The 21,105-nt window shown below is 44.4% G+C and overlaps 1 protein-coding gene across 2 annotated transcripts in view; it reads right to left on the bottom strand.

Annotated features, from left to right (window-relative positions):
* Positions 1–725: 725 nt before the first annotated feature.
* LOC129697524 (chorion-specific transcription factor GCMa-like) overlaps positions 726–21,105 on the bottom strand; it is a 29,468-nt gene continuing 9,088 nt past the window's right edge. For both annotated transcript variants that reach the window (XM_055636171.1, XM_055636172.1), the window contains exons 4-6: positions 9,467–9,579; positions 3,735–3,857; positions 726–1,330 (exon numbers count right to left, since the gene is read on the bottom strand). In XM_055636171.1, the coding sequence (XP_055492146.1) occupies positions 743–1,330; positions 3,735–3,857; positions 9,467–9,579 (824 nt within the window). In that variant the 3' untranslated portion in view covers positions 726–742. The remainder of the gene's footprint in view (positions 1,331–3,734; positions 3,858–9,466; positions 9,580–21,105) is intronic.

Below are 21,105 nucleotides of genomic sequence, written 5' to 3'. Positions count from 1 at the left end.
ATTCATCACACCTTAAGTAAATGTCAAAGTGTGATCCTTTTACTTTCAGCTGTTGCGAATATTTTTCAAAGGGTGGTGGTATATGGAATAAACTGCCAGAGGAGGTAGTTGAGGCAGGAACTATGCCAACATTTAAGAAACATTTAGATAGGTACATGGATAGGATAGGTTTGGAAGGATATGGCCAAACGCAGGCAGGTGGGACTAGTGTAGCTGGGACATGTTGGCCGGTGTGGGCAAGTTGGGCTGAAGGGCCTGTTTCTACACTCTCTCTGACTATATTGCTGCCAACTGGAGAACACATGATATATCGTTGTTGCTGTACCAAATTTCAGAAAGCTTTGATCAGATATCATTTGTCAAAGATAATGGTTATCACAACATGTTGCGGAACGTTGAACTAACACAAATGTTGGTCCTTGTTCAAATATACTACCTTAGCTGTCAAGTTCCTGTTACTTTTTTTTTAATGGTCTGTTATATAAAGCTGAAAATGTCACCCAATATTTAGTGTAAAATCTCTGGAAAAGTTGATCCCATATCCGATTGCAGTTCCTTTAAATGAGTTGTATCTTAAGATGGAGAGGTGTTTAGTAACATACGGCTGGAAAGTTAAATAATTCTCAGTTTCACTTCATTGATGTTTTAGTTAAGGATCAACTGGTTGCAGTTTGTTGGTGAACAATATTGGCACCTTTCTTCCACGCTTCCCAGAACGGTTAATCTTTTTGGTGGTAGACCCCTACACAGGGTACATGGCTGCAGGTATGTAGGTGCTCTGATTTTGCAGGAACATCGTGTCATATACATAATCTCCGTATTCATCCAGATTGGGCTTTGAGGTTTGGTAGACCATTTTGTTCACGTTGCTTGCTGCAGATTGTGTGTGCAGTGCTGGATCGCGTAGGTTTTTGGGGCTAGCAGCTTCGTTGCCAGTCTCTGACGGACCTTGAGAATATCTGATAAAAGAATTGCTGTAAGCAGTCTTCCCTAAAGGAATTTTATTCCAATTGGGATACTCTCCGCACTCATAATTTGTACTGCAGTTTGTTCCGGGGCTACTGTAATTCCCAGGATATTGGCACCCTCCGCTATATTGTGCACACCTGCTGTAAAACCTGCTAATATCCATTTCACAAGGATCGTAAAGGTAGGTCGACTTTCCAAAATCATGCCCATTGGTGTACGACAGGCACTGATTGTTGGGAACGTTCTCCAGTGCAAAACAATCTTCCAGGTTTCTATTGACATAGAGACTGGAGAAAATGCTTCTGTTGTTGGAGGTAAATGTTGCTTGAGCTCCTTCACATTCAGTTATCCCTGTTAATGACTGGGGGGGGGGGGGGAACAAAAGTGTAACAATTAATAATTTGCTACGCAATTGATCTTAATGACAACTTGAGCTTAAAAACTACCTTTCACGTAAAAGAACTCCAAGGTGCAACTCAACTTGATGCACGATTCTCCAAAAAGTTAATTTGCAAGTCAAATCAGTAGTAAGGAAGGCAAATGCAATGCTAGCATTTATTTTGAGAGGACTACAATACAAAAACAGGAATGTCCTGCTGAGGATCTATAAGGCGGTTAGCTGCCATATCATGTGGTGATGAGGCAACATAGAGGAAAGAGATGGAGCACATGGTTGACTGGTCTCATTCAATGTACGTTCGTAGGTTCCAGGAGCAGAATTAGGCCATTCGGTCCATCAAGTCTACTCTGCCAATCAATCGTGGCTGGTCTATCAAACACCATTCTCCTGCCTTTTCCCCATAACCCCTGACACCTGTACTAATCAAGAATCTATCAATCTCCACCTTGAAAATAGGCATTGTGACAATCAGATAGATTCTTGATTAGTACAGGTGCTTTCATCAGACGTCAGATTGCTTTACTCAGCCGTTTGTGACAATGAATTCCACAGATTCACCACCGTCTGACTAAAGCAATTGTCAACAAAACCAAGTAACTGTTGACTTCAGAAGAGGAAGTTAGGAATTCACGAGGCGGTTTTCAGGGGAGGAGAGTGTTCGAAAATTAAAATACTCGGGTGTTAATATCTCAGATGACCTGAAGAAAGCGTGAAAATACTTCTAATTGCCCAGATATTTAAAGAGATTTGGCATGTCATTCAATGTTTAGTTTAGAGATACAGTGTGGATCCCTGCACACTAACACAATCCTACACACACAAACAAGGGGTCATTAACAGAAGCCAATTAACCTACAAACCTGTACGTCTTTGGAGTGTGGGAGGAATCCGGAGCACCCGGAGAAAACCCACGCGGTCACAGGGAGAACGTACAAACACCGTGCAGACAGCATCCGTGGTCAGGATTGAACCCGTGTCTCTGGTGCTGTAAGGCGGAAACTCTACCACTGCACCACCGTGCCGCGCGCTAGGCTGGGACTTGTTGAAAGGGGATTATGGCAGCCATTTACAGAACACATTACCAAGTTATAATTAGTGTTTGGCAGAGATGCATAGAAAATAGGTTCAGGAGTAGGCCACTTGGCCATTTGAGCCAGCACCGCCATTCAATGTGATCATCCATAATGATCTAGCTTGTCCAAACCATTAATAATTTTATGCTTCTATAAGATATCCTCTCATCCTTCTAATTCCAATGAATACAAGCCCACTCGTTCCATTCTTTCATCATATGACAGTCCCGCCATCCTGGGAATTGCGGTAACCTCGTGAACCTATTCTGTACTCCCTCAATTGCAAGAATGTCCTTCCTCAAATTAGGAGACCAAAACTGCACACAATACTCCAGGAATGGTCTCACCAGGGCCCTGTACAACTCTTTGATCCTATACTCAAATCCTCTTGTTATGAAGGCCAACATGCCATTAGCTTTCTTCACTGCCTGCTGTACCTGCATGTTTACTTTCAGTGACTGATGTACAAGCACACCCAGGTCTTGTTGCATTTCGTCTTTTCCTAATCTGACAGCATTCAGATAATAATCTGCCTCTTTGTTCTTGCCACCAAAGTGGATAACCTCACATTTACCCACATTATACTGCATCTACCATGTATCTGCCTGCTCACCCAACCTGTCCAAGTCACCCTGCATCCTCATAGCATCCTCTTCATAGTTCACACTGCCAGCCAGTTTTGTGTCATCTGCAAATTTGGTAATGTTACTTTTAATTCCTTCATCTAAATCATTAATATATATTGCAACTAGCAGTGGTCCTGACACCGAGCCTTGCGGCACCCCACTAGTCACTACCTGCCATTCTGAAAGGGACACGTTAATCCCCACCCCTTGTTTCCTGCCTGCCAACCCATTTTCTATCCATGTCAATACCCTACCCCTAACACCACCTGCTCTAATTTTGCCCTGTGTGACCTTATCAAAGGCTTTCTGAAAGTCCAAAAAAAAGATTTAATGTACACAGATTGTAATTGCATGCTGAATTTGTGAATATGTCAAAAAATCAAATTCTCCAATGTTTTAAATTATTTTATGCGCTAGCTTTTGCTACACAGATCAATGAGATTGGACTAACTTTCCACAACACAATAAATGCTTTTGTCTTTAAACTTTTGGACACGTGGTATATGAAGGCCAAGAAGTTTGTTCTTTCAAAGAAACTTTAAATCGTTGCCTCAACCAAGCCTGACTTGACCGTTTTTTCCTAAAATGGCTATGCGGATCTGGTTGCTTCTGTCTGCACAGATCCAATTCACCTTTCCCAAGTAGTCGCCATTAATGCACACTTACCTGCAGTTCCCTTTTGTCTTTATAACATCCATTTTCAGTATATGGTCTCTTTTTGTTGATGGACCTCCTTGCTTCAGCTTCTGTCTTTGTCTCTGGTCTAGGATGATCATGCATGCCCTTAGCCTGTCCAGTAAAACAAAATGTAGGGCACGTACATCAAGGCCTGGTTTGGCAATTCCAGGAGCGAAGAAGACTGCAAGAAGTGGTGAGCACTGCCCAGTCCATCACAGGTTCTGACTTCCCCACCATTGAAGGGATTTACAGGAGCAGGGCCAGATTTACGTATAGGCTTCATAGACTTGAGTTTAGGGCCTCAAGATCTAGGGGGGCCTCGCATAACCGGATTTACCACTAGGCTTCATAGGCTGAAGCCTAGGGTCTCGAAATCTAGGGGGCCTCCGGCCAGGGTAGGACACCTGCCGTTCAACTCTGGGCGGGCTTTTTGCTGCATGTCATTGTGTTATATATCATGTCTTGATTGGTGAATACGTTTAGTTTGTGACTTTATTTGAAGCAGAAATAATACGTGAATGCTTCATTGACCATATTTCCGACTGGTAACTACGCACTTCGTCCGAGCACATTATCACACGAGTCATGCAAACCGTCTTAAATGACCACCTAAACTGTCATTTGGCAACTTAAAAAGCTGCCAAGGTTGCCCGGCTGACAACAGAGAAAAAAAATTAAGTGAGAGCCCTGCAAGGTGTATACTATGTTTGACACTGTCATAGGCCTTTCTTACATATGCTATCTCATTGGCCACGCTCGGCTGCAAATCGGTGTCAATCTGGTGGACCATCTTCCTCTAGTCATGGGGGTGGGGGATTGGGAGGGGCCTCACAAGAGGAACAGCCTTCATCTAAATCTGGCCCTGTACAGGAGTCACTGACTCAAAAAAGGCAGCCAGCATCATCAGAGACCCACATCAACCAGGCCACAGTCCCATTCCATCCCTGCCATTGGGAAGAAGGTACAGGAGCCTGAAAACTATAAGGTCCAGGTTCAGGAACAGTTTCTTCCCTACAGCCATCAGGCCATGAAACACTGCAACCTCCTAATAAGCTCTGAATTACGTAGACTTGGGGACATTGCTTTTTGTCCTTTTTTACTATTATTTGTATGTGTGTGTGTGTGTAAGTATGTATATATATATATATGTATATATATACGTTGTGCTGCTTCAAGTAAGATTTCCATTGATCTATCTGGAACATGTAATAAAACACTCTTGAATCTTGAATATGTCATAGAAATGGACAATGGGGTCATGTTTGAACTATCTGCTGTAGTCTGGATGGTGTTCCTAGTTTTAAATGTCAAAGAATTTGCAGATGTAAAATTGGAGACTCATCATCTCAGGACTGAATAAAACCACCAAAACCCTCTCCCTGGCCAAACTTTTTAATTTTTGTGAATCTAGATTGTTGCAATAATGACCTATTCATGTGCTGTGTCTCTAAACTGGACTGGGGACTGATGTACCAGAAAGAAATCTGAAATTCCTTTACTTATTTACAAGAAACAGTGGAAGACCCTTCACTGACGTACAATAACACACTTTGTTCAACTACATAGTTCCTTGAAGGTGGTGTCACAGGTAGGTAAGGTGGTCAAATAGGCTTTTGGCACATTGGCCTTCATCAGTCAGACTACTGAGTATAGAAGTTGGGAGGTCATGTTGCAGTTATATAAGACATTGGTGAGGCTCCATTTAGAGGGTTGTGTTCAGTTCTGGGAACCATGTTATCGGAAAGATGTTGTCAAGCTGGAAAAGATGCAGAGAAGATTTTCGAGGATGTTTCCAGGACTCAAGGGTCTGAGCTATAGGGAGAGGTTGAGCAGGCTTGGACTCTATTCCCTAGAGAGCAGGAGGATGAAGTGTGATCTTATAAAGGTGTATCAAATCATGAGAGGAATTATTTATTTATTTAGCGAATGCAAAGTCCTTTAGCCAAGCAGTTGCCTCTTGATCTGCTGTATGAAGGGTGACAAGTCCTCCTTTGAGTCTTTGTTGAGGGCATGCTTCAATGGTGTGTTGCATTGTTTGCTGCTCTCCACAAGCACACCGTGGGGTTGGACTGCTGCCCCATTTGTGAAGGCTGGCCAAGCAGGGGCCATGTCCAGTCCTGAATCTATTCAGCGTCGTCCACTGCTTCCTTGGGAGATTGGTGCCAGGGACCGGTAGGGTGGGGTCTGGCACCAGATGTTTATTTGGGACGTCCTTGGACTCCCATTCCTTTTTCCAAGCTGATTGGATGGTGAAATCAGCTGGTGGTGGGTTCTTCCAAATTGGTCGTCTAGATGGAAGTCGAGCAGTGGGAGGGTTGAAGATGTCCATGTGAATTGGCAGGTGAGGGGAGTTTTTGGTCTTTTGGAGCATCCTTTGAGTGAGGACTACTCGCCGGATGTGTGGAGGGGCTATGTTGGATAGGACGGAGCCAGGGGAGTGGTGTTGAGCGGATTGTTCCTGTGATGATCCTCATTGTTGAGTTCAATTGGGTGTCCACATGGTGTGTGTGGGATGACCTGGACCAAGCAGGGACACAATATTCGGCTGAAGAAAATGCAAGGGCTAGTGCTGAAATGCGCAGTGTGGAAGCTGCTGCCCCCCACTTTGAGCCAGCAAGCTTACTGAGGAGATTGTTTCTGGACTTCACCTTAGCTGCTGTTCTTTTGAGATGTTCCTTGAAGGATAGGGTCCTATCAAGGGTCACTCCGAGGTAGGTTGGAGTGGGGGCATACTTCAGTTTGGTCCTGCTCAGATAGATGTTTGGTTCTCTTGAGAGGAATAGATCGGGTAGACGGAAGAAAATCTTGTCCATAGTAGAGGAATGGAGAACCGGATGACTTAGGTTTAAGGTGAGGGAGGAAAGATTCAGTAGGAATCTGAGGGGCAACTTTTTCATGTAAAGGGTGGTGTATGGAACAAGTTGCCAGAGGATGTAGTTGAGGCAGGGACTATTGCAATGTTTAAGAAACAATTGGAGAGGTACATGGATAGGACATGTTTATAGGGATGTAGGCAGATGAGACTCGAAAGTCTTGTTTCCACACTGTATCACTCTATGACTATAACACACTATGTTCGACTAACAGATGTGCAAATCTTTCAGTGAGGAAATCGAGACCACATCTGGAGTATAGTGTACAGTTTTGGTCCCCTAATTTGAGGAAGGACATCCTTGTGATTGAGGCAGTGCAGCGTAGGTTCACAAGATTGATCCCTGGAATGGCGGAACTGTCATATGAGGAAAGATTGAAAAGACTAGGCTTGTATTTACTGGAGTTTAGAAGGATGAGGGGATATCTTATAGAAACATATAAAATTATAAAAAAGACAGGACAAGCTAGATGCAGGAACAATGTTCCCAATGTTGGGTGAGTCCAGAACCAGGGGCCACAGTCTTAGAATAAAGGGGAGGTCATTTAAGACTGAGGTGAGAAAAAACTTTTTCACCCAGAGAGTTGTGAATTTATGGAATTCCCTGCCACAGGGATCGTTTGTCAGCGTGGGCCAAAGGGCCTGTGTCCGCGTTGTATCAGTAGACTAAACGAAACTAAGCTAAACTTAAGGTATTTACATATTATCCTAACTTTTTTAAATAAGTCAAAATGCTCTACATTGTATTTTCACATGGTGAAAGAACCCATTCTGGCTCACCGAGTGTCTGAAGCTTATAGAGCAATCCCAGTCCCCACCAAGTTTTTCTGTAGCCTATTCTCCACCCATTTCCATCAACCACCAGGTAGTGTATATAATTGTATATATAATGGTAACTGTAACTTTAAGAACTTTAAGGGCGGCACAGTGGTGCAGCGATAGAGTTGCTGCCGGACAGCGCTTGCAGCGCCGGAGACCCGGGTTCGATCCCAACTACTGGTGCTGTCTATATGGAGTTTATACGTTCTCCCCGTGACCTGCGTGGGTTTTTCGCCGAGATCTTTGATTTCCTCCCACACTCCAAAGACGTACAGGTTTGGAGGTTAATTGGCTTAGTATAAGTGTAAATTGTCCCTAGTGTGCGTAGGATAGTGTTAATGTGCGGGGATCACTGGTTCGTGTGGACTCAGTGGTCTGAAGAGCCTGTTTCCACACTGTATCTCTAAACTAAACCAAACTGAGCACCAGAATGGTGTAATTTGTGATATTTGATATATTCATTATCTTATCAGTCTCGTGAATATATGCGGGCATGCGCAGTGTACTTCTGTAAAATAAAGAAGAACCATACTGGCAACAGCATGTACTGGGAACCTGTGCTTGGTTTCTATCTACAGTACATGCTACTGCTGTAATATCTTACAACTCACCTACACACCAGGAGAAAGTTGCACTACTTTGGGATGTAGAAAGAAATCAAATCACCCGTAGGCAACCCACATGTTCACAGGGACAACGTTCAACTCCACATGGACAGCATCGGAGGTCAGGTTTGAATCGGGGTGACTGGTGCTATGAAGCAACGTCTCTATCAGCTGTGCCAGCTGTGCCAATGCTACAAAATATTATTTTCTTTCATTTATGGGATTATAATTTAGTGAATTAGTATTGAATATCACATGTAGCAAGGTACAGTGAAAAGCATTTTTGTTGCGTGCTATCCAGTCAGCGGAAAGACTGTACATGATTACAATCGAGCTGTCCACGGTGTATAGACACAGAATAAACGGTTAGTGCTAGATAAAGTCCAGTAAAGTCCGATCAACGATAGTCCGATGGTCTCCATTGAAAGTAGATGGTGGCTTGGGACTGTTGGGCCGAGTGACGAGGGCTTCGGAGAATGAAGGTGGGGTCCACGTGCGGCAGCAGGCAGTAGACAGGACTATTCAACAAACTTTTGTAACTTTGACGGCCCCAAAACGTGGCGACACTTGTGTACTGCCCAGGTGAAGTCTGTTAGATGATTTTACCAGGTTGGTAGGCAAAATAAAGTGTTTCACTGTATCTAAGTACATGTGACAATAAAGCATCATTCAATCATTGGTGCTTTTCATTTGTTGTTGCATGTTTTGTAAGGAAAAACATTTCTTAAAATCCTTCAAATACATTTAAATAAACAAAGCCACAGTGCTTCAATTTGCAACCGTCTTCTTGTTTTCCCAAAAATGTTAACAGCCCACGCATCCCTGTGGTAAGTGCGTGCACGTTTGTGGTAACAGATGTGTAGGTTGGGTCTGATGAAGTGTCTTGACCTCAAACATCACCCATCCTTTTTCTCCAGAAATGCTGCCTGACCCGCTATGTTACTCCAGCACTTTGTGTCTATCTTTGGTGTAAACCAGCATCTGCAGTTCCTTCTTACACATGGGCGTCCTACACATGCTGCCTGTCGCGCTGAGTTACTCCAGCATTTTGTGTCCTTCCTACACAAACCAGGTTACAAGATGATAAGCAAAGAGTGGAAATTATGCAAATAATAATTTATCATCAAGTTAGGTGAGGTGTAGGTTTTAAAAAAAACTCCAGTTCTCAAGAGCAGAAAGACCTCTCGAGGATGAGGCGTAATTCCACACTGCTAAGTCCTTGGGAACATAAATGTAAGTAGGAAAAGTCGCAGTCAATCATAGAGATTTTAACTAGAGAAATCTGGGGAGAAAGTTTATATAGAGAGTGTTTAAAGAAGAACGTCCCAGAGGAATATTGGGGGGGAGGGGGAGGCAATGAACGGTACATTTATCCACGTTTAAGTGTATTTGACATACGTTTTTGTAAAGAGAGTGACACCAACCTGAAAAAAGATGCATTTTTCTTCATGTCTCCAGAAGTTGGTGACGGGGTAACCCCCGTGCCCTCGACACGGTAGCAGGCTCAAGGCAGCCCCGCAGTGTGGACAGCACTTCTCTGTAATGACAAGAACATTTCTCAAGGACTTGTCGACTTTAGTTTACATTCTTGCCGTTACACATGGACAAAGTTACATATATCCTGAGTATTGCGTTCTAGTCCAAATGAGGAATTATTTATCTATATAATTAAAAGTCTCATCTTGACCACTTCCTGTCCGCGCTGTATATTGATTTTAGAAAAAACGCTAATATATATCGCTATGATTTTTGGCCATCGTACTCACTGCTGAGCAGGCCCCGAGGATTTTTCCCATCGATGAAAAATAAAAGTTATGAGTGTTTAAAAAACTTGAGATCCTCTCGTCTTTCAATCACCGCGCTGAAGGTAACGCCCCTTCCGAGGGGTGGGGGGGGGGGGGGGTCAGGACTATAAAACCCTGGATGCCTGGACGTGACTCAGTCTGCAAGATTGCGAGGGAGAGGTCACGACTCTCATTCTAAGCTGTGAATCAACTGAACTGTTAGTCTGCAATGTACTTGCAATAAATGATTTGTCAGCCCTTAATGACAATGCCATGAGTTGTTTGGCCTGCTGCCCTGACTGTGCTTGTAACTGCAATGCTTTATTAGGTCCGACTGTGTTTGGTTCAAAAGTCCCGCACATTTCGTGACTTCCGCTTAGTGGACAGGTCGCGCTGATTGCGTAATTTCCGGTAAGTGTAGAGGTCACGCTGATTGCGGAAGCCCCAAAGTGGTGAGGCTGCGCTCAGCCGTGTGAGTATTCAAAAATGTTTACTGCCATATATATGGTGTGTGAGTCAGTGTGTGAGTGTGTGTGTGTGCTTGTGTGTGTGAGTGCTTGTGTGTGTGTGTACTTGTGTGTGTGTGTGTGTGTGTGTGTATGTGTACATGTGTGTGAGTGTGTGTATGTGTATGTGTACGTGTGTGTGTGTGTACATGTGTGTGTGTGTGTGTGTGTATGTGTACATGTGTGTGAGTGTGTGTGTGTGTGTGAGCTTTTTGTGTCTATCTTCGATTTAAACCAGCATCTGCAATTCCTTCCTACACATATATATAGACACAAAAAACTGGAGTAACTCAGCAGGACAGACAGCATCTCTGGAGGGAAGGAATGGGTAACGTTTCCGTTCAAGACCAGGATTAGAGGATGTTAGGCAAAGAGTGGGAATGATGCAAATAATAATTTGTCTAAACAGTACCCAGAGTCAGGATCAAACCCGGGCCTCTGGCGCTGTAAGGCAGCAACTCTACTGCAGTGACACTGTGCCATCCAGTTTATTTCACATGTTCATGTGGAAAGCATCTATCGGGATCCATCAGAGCTTGGGTTGGCAACAGCCCTGCCTGAGATCATGGGAAGCTGCAGAGAGATGTTGTTGCAGCCCAGTCTATCACACAAACCCCCTCCCCAACATCCAAATAACTCCACCCCGATCTACACCATGCTGCCTTGTGGAAGCAGCCAACAAGTTCCACAGATTATTCCCCCCACTCCTCAATCAGACAAAAGATGCAAAAGTTTTAAAGCACGTACCGCCAGATTGAATAACAGCTTCTGCCCTACTGTTTACTTCAGAGATATAGTGTGGAAACTGTCCCTGCGGCCCACCAAGTCCACGGCAACCAGCGATCTTCCTGTACACTAGCACTATCCTACACACTAGGGACAATTTGCAATTTACAGAAGCCAATTAGCCTACAAACCTGCACATTTTTGGAGTGTGGGAGGAAACCGGAGCACCTGGAGAAAACCCACGCTGTTACAGGGAGGACGTACAAACCCCTTACAGACAGCACCCGTAGTCTAGATCGAACCCGAGTCTGTGTGTAGGACAGTGTTAGTCTGCGTGGATCGCTGGTTGACGTGGACTGTGGTCTGAAGGGCTTGTTTTCACGCTGTATCTCTGAACTAAACTAAACTAAACGAGCACTTCAAATCACCATGACTCATTATGTCATGGATCAGGTGCAGGTTGATAGCAATTGTACTGACAGGTAATTGATTGGTAGCATGATCCTGGTGGGCAGAAGGACCTGTTTCTGTGCTAGAAACAGTCAAGGTAGTGGCACAGGTAAATTGCAAGTAGGCATTACGTGATGGTCTGGCCTGTAGGAAGGAACTGCAGATGCGGTTTATACCGAAGATAGGCACAAAAAGCTGGAGTAACTCAGCGGATCAGGCAGCATCTCTGGAGAAAAGAAATAGGTGACATTTTGGATTCAGACCCTTCTCCAATCAGAATTACTCCAGCATTTTGTACAATATCTATCTTAGGGATTGTAAATGTTACTGATAAACTAGATTATTTTAAATGTAAGCAAGTAAATGAACAAACCAGGCTAGTTTTGTTCTCAGCGCACTATTGAGGAACCACATAGGTATTCCTCCCATTTATCCTCCAGATAAAATACTTGGGGCATTACCAAGAAAATACAAAGACTTTAAAGAACATTTAAACGTGTTGCAACGTTTAAGAAACTATTTGACAGGTACATGGAAAGGACAGGTTTGGAGGGATATTTGCCAAACACAGCAAGTGGGACTAGTGTATATGGGACTTTTGGTTGGCATGGGCTTGTTGGGCAGAAGGGTATTTTTTCCCCACTGAATGACCCAATGACTAAAAATTAAGAAAAACTCAAAAATGATTTTAGCTTTATTTAACCAGTGATTTAAAAGCCTGAAGATTGTTGGTGCAGAGAGTTAAATGTCAGGGGTTATGGAGAGAAAGCTGGAGAATGGGATTGAGAGGGAAAATGCAGGCCAGCCCATCACGCAAAGCAACCCCCTTTCCATTGACTCCATCTACACCTCACGCTGCCTCGGCAAGACCAGCAGCACAATCAGGGACGAGTCGAACCCTGGCCACTCCCTCTTCTCCCCTCTCCCATCGGGGAAGAGGTATAGAAGTGTGAAAATGTGCACCTCCAGATTCAGGGACAGTTTCTTCCCAGCTGTTATCAGGTAAACTGAACCATCGCAACAAGAGCTAGAGAGCAGTCCTGATCATCGGAGCACTACTGCCTCATGGGAGACCCTCAGGCTATATTTGATTGGACTCCACTGGCTTTATCTTGCACTAAACGTTATACACGTTATTCCCTTTATCCTGTATCTGTACACTGTCAATGGCTTGATTGGAGTTATGTTTTGTCCTTCCGCTGACTGTTCAGGGCTGCCAACTCCCACGCATTGAGCGTGAGACTCGCGCATTTGACGAAATTCTCACGATCTCAGGCTGATGACAGTGGTTCTCACACTCAAAAAAATATTTTTAAATATATATAAATAAATAAAGTCACACTCATCCACACTCATCAATGAGAATAGTTTTCTGTCAGCGGGTTTACTCAGAGAGTGGTAGCGGTGTGGAATGAGCTTCCAGTGGAAGTGGTGGAGGCAGGTTCATTGGTATCATTTAAAAATAAATTGGATAGGCATATGGATGAGAAGGGAATGGAGAGTTATGGTACGAGTGCAGGCAGGTGGGACTAAGGGGAAAAAAATGTGTTCGGCACGGACTTGTAGGGCCGAGATGGCCTGTTTCCGTGCTGTAATTGTTATATGGTTATATGGTTCCCTGTAAAGATCGAGCTTAAGTCCATCGCACACTATTTAAAATGACAATGTAGATAAAAATGCTGGAGAAACTCAGCGGGTGAGGCAGCATCTATGTCTGAGCTTGACCCTTCTTCAGACTCAAGCATTTCTCCAGCATTTTTGTCTACCGCTCTATAGATGCTGCCTCGCCTGCATTCACATTCCCGTGCAGATGGTGTGATGGTTCCCAGCACCGCTCACACCTCCCACCCTCACCTCCGGCGGCTCTGTGTCCGTCGGTCACTCTGTCCCACACCACATGGAGTTTGAACCCCGGCCCGGGGCCAGGAGTGGACCGGGTAAGTGCCGCCTCCGGAGCCGCGGGGATGAATCTCGGGCTAAGGCTCCGCTCCGATGCCCGACCCCCGGGGTCACTGTCCCTCACCTTCCCCAGACCCTAGCTGGCCACAGAGCACCTGGGCCGGCCCGCATTCCCGGGGAGGGGGTGAGAGAGGGAAATGCTCCCCGGACATCGCCAAGTCTCCGCTCACTCCGGGTGTTGTCGCCGCTTCACTGACACACACTCTCACACACAACCTAACACACACCCTTACACACACACTGGCACACACAACCTAACACACACCCTTACACACACACTGGCATACACACAACACACACCCTTACACACACACTGGCACACACACTCTCACACACAACCTAACACACACCCTGGCACACACAACCTAACACACACCCTGGCACACACAACCTAACACACACCCTTACACACACACTGGCACACACAACCTAACACACACCCTTACACACACACTGGCACACACTCTCACACACAACCTAACACGCACCCTTACACACACACTGGCACACACAACCTAACACAACCTAACACACACCCTTACACACACACTGGCACACACAAGGTTTAAAGGGATATGGGCCAAATGCAGAAAAATGGGACTAGTTTACATGGAGCATCTTGATCTGCATGGACAGGTTGGGATGAAGGGCCTGTTTCCATGCTGTAAGACTATGGCACACTGTAGAAAGGGTGCAATTGCTCAGGAGAGGATCCAGGGGCGATTTATGAACATATTGGCAAGGCTGGAATTTTTTTTTTCACTTTGAAGAAAGGTCTGATAACTGGGATTGTATTCTCTACAGCAATGGAGGTGAAGAAAAGACTTAGTTGAGGTGAATAATATTATGAGAATAGGACCTGTTTTGCTTAACAAAGAATGTACGAAGGAACTGCAGGTGCTGGTATAAACTGTAGACACTGAAAGCTGGAATAACTCAGCAGGACAGGCAGCATCTCTGGAGGTAAAGAATAGGTGATGTTTTGGGTCGAGACCTTCAGACTTAAGAGGTTGAAAACCAGCCATAAAACACAATGACTGGAGATGTGTGTTATCCAACTAAGGCCAGAAATCAGAATCAGGTGTTCATCTTTATTGACGTGACACCATAATAAATATATTACAGAAAAAATAATTTAATGGGGTGGCATGGTGTCTCTTTTTGGAAAATCTGACCATGCTGCCATTTTCCTGCTGCTGGAATATAAACAACGGATAGTATGGGAAGTGGCAGGGATGAGGTGAAGTAAAGCGGTGGTCTGACCATTCAGAGGCCATGCTGCAAGACGCACTGAGCGATGTCAACAGGAATATGTTCCAAACCAGTTCCAGAGACGTCAGTGAGTTCGCGGAAGCGGTCACAGACTTCATTGCAACATTAGCCGATAACATCGTCCCCACAGTAAGGGTTAGCATCTTTCCTAATCAAAAACCTTGGGTGGACAGGTCCATTCGCATTGCCTTGAATGCTCGTACCGCTGCTTAAAACTCCGGCCTGGCATCCGGCAATATGGATGACTACAAGGCAGAATCCTACAGACTGCGAAGGGCGGTGAAGGACGCAAAAAGGAGGTACAGGGACAGGATGGAGTCACAGATGGAGCAGCGGGACACCAGACACCTTTGGCAGGGGCTCCAGACTATAACTAACTACCAGAGCAGCCCCCCCTCAACCGGGAGTGCCATCACCTCCCTAGATGATGACCTGAACATCGCCCCTAGCTCGCCGGCTATCAAGAACAACAGCGCCAGTGCGTGGGCTAGCGAAGCTGGAGGGAGGTTCACCGCTGGGGAAGTGCACACATTCTCGGTAACCAAGCACGATGTGAGGAGGGCTCTGACGCGTGTGAACACGAGGAAAGCTATAGGTCCAGATGGTATATCTGGGCGACTACTAAAGTCTTGTGCCACTCAGCTTTCTCCAGTGCTCACCACTCCCTGGCCAAAAGATCCACCATTGTACCAGTGCCAAAGAATGTCTCCCCAGCTTGCTTGAATGACTACCGACCGGTGGCCCTCCCTCAGTAGTCATGAAATGCTTCGAGAGGCTGATCAAGGACCACATCTGCGCCTTCCGCCTCGCACCATGGACCCACTGCAGTTTGCATACCATCCGAACAGATCCACGGATGATGTCGTCTCCCAGGTTCTGCACACCACCCTCCCTCACCTTGACAGCCAGAAGGGGGGCTATGTGAGAATGCTGTTCATTGATTTCAGTTCAGCCTTTGACACGATAGTCCCCACCAGACTTGCTGAAAAGCTGCTGGAATTGGGGCTGGGTACTGGACTTTCTCACCGCCAGGCCCCAGGCAGTCAAGATGGGAGGAAATACATTGAAGTCCCTCACCCTGAGCACAGGATCGCCCCAGGGTTGCGTCCTCAGCCCCCTATTGTACTCCCTGTACACACATGACTGTGTGGCTAGGTTCAACTCCAACTCTATAATCAAGTTTGCTGATGAATCTGTGGTGGTGGGCCTGGTCACTGAAAATAATGAGAGGGCCTACCGGGAGGAGGTGGCTGGTCTAGCACTCTGGTGTCAGGACATCAGCCTCCTCTTGAATGTCAAAAGAACGAAGGAGCTGATCGTGGACTTTAGGAGGGCACAACATCCGAGGATGTACACACCATTGAAGATAAATGGAGACACTGTGGATAGGGTGAGCTGTTTTAAATATCTGGGAGTCCACATCTCAGAGGATCTGACATGGACATCACACGCTGCAGCACTGGTGAGTAAGGCAAGGCAGCGCCTTTACCACCTCAGGCAGCTGAGGAAATTCAGTCTCTCTGAGAATTCTCCAGTGCTTCTACTCAGTGGCTGTAGAAAGCACCTTGTCCAGAAACATCACAATTTGGTTTGGGAACTGCTCTGCCCAGGACAGGAAGGCTCTGCAGAGAGTAGTGCGTTTGGCCGAACGCGCTATGGGAACTACACTCGCTCCCCTGCAGGACCTATACAACAGGAGGTGCAGATCCAGAGCCAGCAACATAATGGGGAACCCCTTCCACCCCAGCAACAGACTGTTCCAGCTGCTACGGTCAGGCTAACTCCACTGTCATTCTGTGAAAACAGAGAGGATGAGAAGGAGTTTGTTCCCAGAGGCCATTAGGACTGTAAACTTTTACCTCACCAGGGACTAACTTACTGTCCAATTTACTGTTGTGTGGTGTCTTTTTAAAATTGTTGTTTTTTTTCTCACAATTATGTAATTATTGATTCCGTTCTATCCTGTTTTGTAGTTTTTTTTGCACAATAGGCAGGCATTGCCACTTTTCATTTCACTGCACATTTCTCCCACATCCGAAAGAAGTGCAGGTTTGTATGTTAATTGGCTTCTGTAAATTCTCCCAGGCATGTAGGATACAACTGGTGTATGGTAGATTGCTGGTCGGTGTGGACTTGGTGGGCCGGAGGGCGTGTTTCCATATATATGTTTATATATATGGAAACATATATGTGTTTTACATATATATATATATCTTAATTTCATTGAACCAAATACGGTTGAATATGCGGCATTATTTTCATCTTGTGTCTATAGTCAAAGGGTAAGGTTGATTGATTTATTTGTGCAGAACAGTGATGGAAGTCCGATTCCTCTTGCCTTGTTTCTATGTTTTGTTTCTCTCTATATATATATATGCATAACAGCATGAATTATAATCTGATTTCCATACATGAATATACTAGGGTCATTCATGTGCTGCACCTGTTGATCAGAGCCTGGCTCTACTGTGGAATGTAATTAGGAATGTAATTTAGCCTAACCTTATTCATACCTAATCCGATTTGAAGCATAAATGTTGCATTCCAGTGTAGGTTAAAAGATTCACTACAGCATGCACCAGATTGCGCAACTTGAAGCTGAAAAATGCAAAAGCCCCCCCCCCCTCCCCCCCCCCCATCCCGGTCGGTACGCTCCCTCGCTATTTCTCACTCTCAACTCTCACCCAATGTTGGCAGCCCTGGTTTAGCACGCAGCATAAGCTTTACACTGTACCTCGGTACACGTGACAATAAACTAAATTCAAAGTTAAATGTCTTCCATGTTGACCCTATCTCCATCAGCATGAGCTCTCCTTTTGCTAAAGTAATACAAGTTAAACGTTGAGCAATTTTTATCAAGGCAAAAGCGTTTTGCACATAAGTTTAATATTCAAATTTTCATTCATCCTTGACTGTGGCAGTGTTCATATTGTTCACTCCTTGGTGGTGTAGGCGTACAAAAGTAAAACAAAACTGACAGGTTTTAGAAAAACAAAGTGCAAGTTTCTTTGCAAGTGACTTCTATACGAGTCATAGAATCAAGGAGCATGGAAACAGGCCCTTCGGGACATTGGTTCAACGCCAGTCATTAACCGCCTTTTTACACTAATCCTACATTTTTTGGATCAGGATCCTTCTTCAGACTAATTGTTGGGAGGGAGGAAGAAAGAAAGAAGATTCCTTCCTCCAGCTTCGCAATTCACGTCATCAATCCTTTTGTATCACACCTATCTTTACATCTCTGGCCTTTGTTCAACCATCTGCCTATCAATCCGCCCCACCTGTCTCCACCGATCACTTGCCAGACTTTGTACTGCCCCTCCTCTCTTCCTGCTTTCTCCCCACTCCCACCACCACCCCCACCTACCCCCTATTAATCAGTATAAAGGGTGCCAACCCGAAATGTCATCTATCAATGTTCTCCAGCACTTTGAGTTATCCAGCACATTGTACACCATCTGCAGTTCCTCGTTTCTACATTAAATCTACTATAACTTGTTTCCATTAAATCTCCTTTATTCTTTAGTTTAGATTAGTCTAGAGATACAGCGTGGAAACAGAGTATCGCCCACCGAGACCGCACTGAACAGTAATTCCCGCTCACTTTCACCATCCTACACACACTAGGGACAATTTACACGTATACCAAGCCAATTAACCTCCAAACCTGCATGTCTTTGGAGTGTGGGAGGAAACCGAAGATCTCTGAGAAAACCCACGCGATCATGGAGAGAACGTACAAACTCTGTACAGACAGCACCTGTAGTTGGGATCGAACCCAGGTCTCCGGCGCTGCAAGCGCTGTAAGGCATCAACTCTACAGCTGCACCACCCTGCCGCCCTGATAAGAAAACAATTGCAATTTCCTTCATGACCATGGGACAATTTCCTTGCCTTCCAGATCAACCATTTTGAAAAAAAAGAATGATATTAATTCATGTTCAACAAAATCCCAAAATTTCTGAAGTCACAAACAATTAAAATAATAATTCTCCAATCCTGATAACATCTGATGAAATCACTGCTGAATTAGTGAACTATAGAAACACAATATTAGCAGCATTCTCAATGGTATTTCCCCGAACATGGATAAGAAAATTGATGATAACATGCTAAAAACAAAAGCATCCAAAGTACTGGAGGAACTCAGCGGGTGATGTAGCATCTCTGGAGAACATGGAGAGATGGTCTGGAAAGGCCATAAATACATGTTCTCCGAGGCGGACTTTTAATTGGACCTTACAGGGACTTTATCTTGCACTAAACATTGTTCCCTTTATTCTGTACCCGTACACTGTAGACGGCTCGATTGTAATCATAATTTTCGCTGACTGGTTAGCATTACGTAAAGATTACGGAGTGTCGGTATGTCAAAGAGGATGTCTCTTGAACTTCTACAGGTGCACGGTAGAGAGCATACTGACTGGTTGCATCGTGGCCTGGTTCGGCAACTTGAACGTCCAGGAGCAGAAAAGACTGCAAAAAGTTGTGAACACTGCCCAGTCCATCTCCGGCTCTGACATCCACACCATCGAAGGCATTTATCGGAGTCGCTGCCTCAAAAAGGCAGCGAACATCATTAGAGACCCACATCAACCTGGCCACACACTCATCTCACCACTGCCATCGGGAAGAAGGTACAGGAGCCTGAGAACTGTAACATCCAGGTTCAGGAACAGCTTCTTCCCTACAGCCATCAGGCTATTAAACACTACAACAAATAAGCTATGAACTACAATAGACTATTATTATTATTATTGCACTGTTATTGGGTTTTTCAGAGTTTTTGTTATATTATTTATTATGATTGCATATTCTGTTGTGCTGCAGCAAGTAAGAATTTCATTGTTCTATCTGGGACATATGACATTAAAACACTCTTGACTCTTGACACAGAAATGCTTGTCACTGTACCTCAGTACATGTGACAATAATAAACTAAACTGAACTGAACTAAGATAATGCACGACCAGCTGAGTTGCCCCACCATAAGATTTTTTTTAAAGCACGCAAAGTGCTGGAGTAACTCAACAGGTCGGGTAGTATCTCTGGAGAACATGGATAGGTGGCATTTCTGGTCGGAAAACGTCACAAATCCATGTTCTCCAGAGGTGGACTTTTAATCAGGCTTTACTACACTTTACCTTGCACTAAACGTTACACCATTTATCCTGTATCTGAACACTGTGGATGGCTCGATTGTAATCATGTGTTGCCTTTTCACTGACTGGTTAGCACGCAACAGAAAAGCTTTTCACTGTACCTCTGTACACGTGACAATAATAACGTTAACTAAACCAAAATAAGCAATTGCCTGACCAGCTGAGTTGCTCCACCACTTTGTGTCATTTTTTTTTGGAAACCAGCATCTGAAGTTCCTTGTTTCCACATTAAACTGACTATCTTGTTTCCATTAAATCTAATTCTCAAAATAAATATATTTAATTTCCCTTCATGATCATGGGACAATATCTTTGACTTCAGATCAAACATTCATTCATTCATTATTCAACAAAACAAAATTTTCTGTATTCACAAATAATTAGAATAGCAAGTTTCTTAATCCTGGTAACGTCTGATCTACATGACGACTGTTAAATGTTTTTTCTACAACAGGGGTCGCAAAACTATCAATATTGTTTGGTTATGGCACTACCGACATTTTATACAAAATTAACTACCATCCATCCTAAAATTTACAAAAGCCTTTAGGTTTTGAAAGTTTAATGTTGGTGTATGGGGATAGCTGGTCGGCACGGACTCAGTGGGCCGAAGGGCCTGTTTCCGCGCTGTATACCTAACTAAAATAATTCATCTCACCTGTTTCTTCCTATAGAAAGTTCTCACCACTCCAGTATCTCTGGTATATTTTGATACAACAAACATAGATAGAACTCAATTTTATAAATTTAATTTGCAGATAATTAAAAAAAAAAAATTATGTTTTTTTAATAGGAATCTGAGTGGTAACTTTTTCACACCAAGGATGGCGGGTGTATGAATCGAGCTGCCGGGGGAGGTAGTTGAGGCAGGGATGTTTAAGAAGCAATTGGACAGATACATGGATAGACCAGGTTTAGGGATATAGGCCAAATGCAGGCAGGTGGGACTAGTGTAGATGGGTCATGTTGGTTGGCGTGGGTAAGTTGGGGCCTGTTCCCACATTGTTTGACTATCGATGACTGATTTGAAATGAGTGAATTGCAGAATTACACGTTTATCACCACTTTTCCAATGGATATTTTCCCGTACATGGATAAGAAAGCAAATGATAAGATGTTAAAAAGACACACACAAAAGTGTCGGAGTAACTCAGTGGGTCAGGTAGCATTTCTAGAGAACAATGATAGGTGATGTTTCAAGTCA

The sequence above is a fragment of the Leucoraja erinacea genome, chromosome 5, assembly GCF_028641065.1.
Source record: "Leucoraja erinacea ecotype New England chromosome 5, Leri_hhj_1, whole genome shotgun sequence".
Taxonomy (NCBI): Eukaryota; Metazoa; Chordata; class Chondrichthyes; order Rajiformes; family Rajidae; genus Leucoraja; species Leucoraja erinaceus.
Note: the sequence above shows the minus strand (reverse complement) of the source record. Positions and strands in the feature narration are given on the sequence as shown.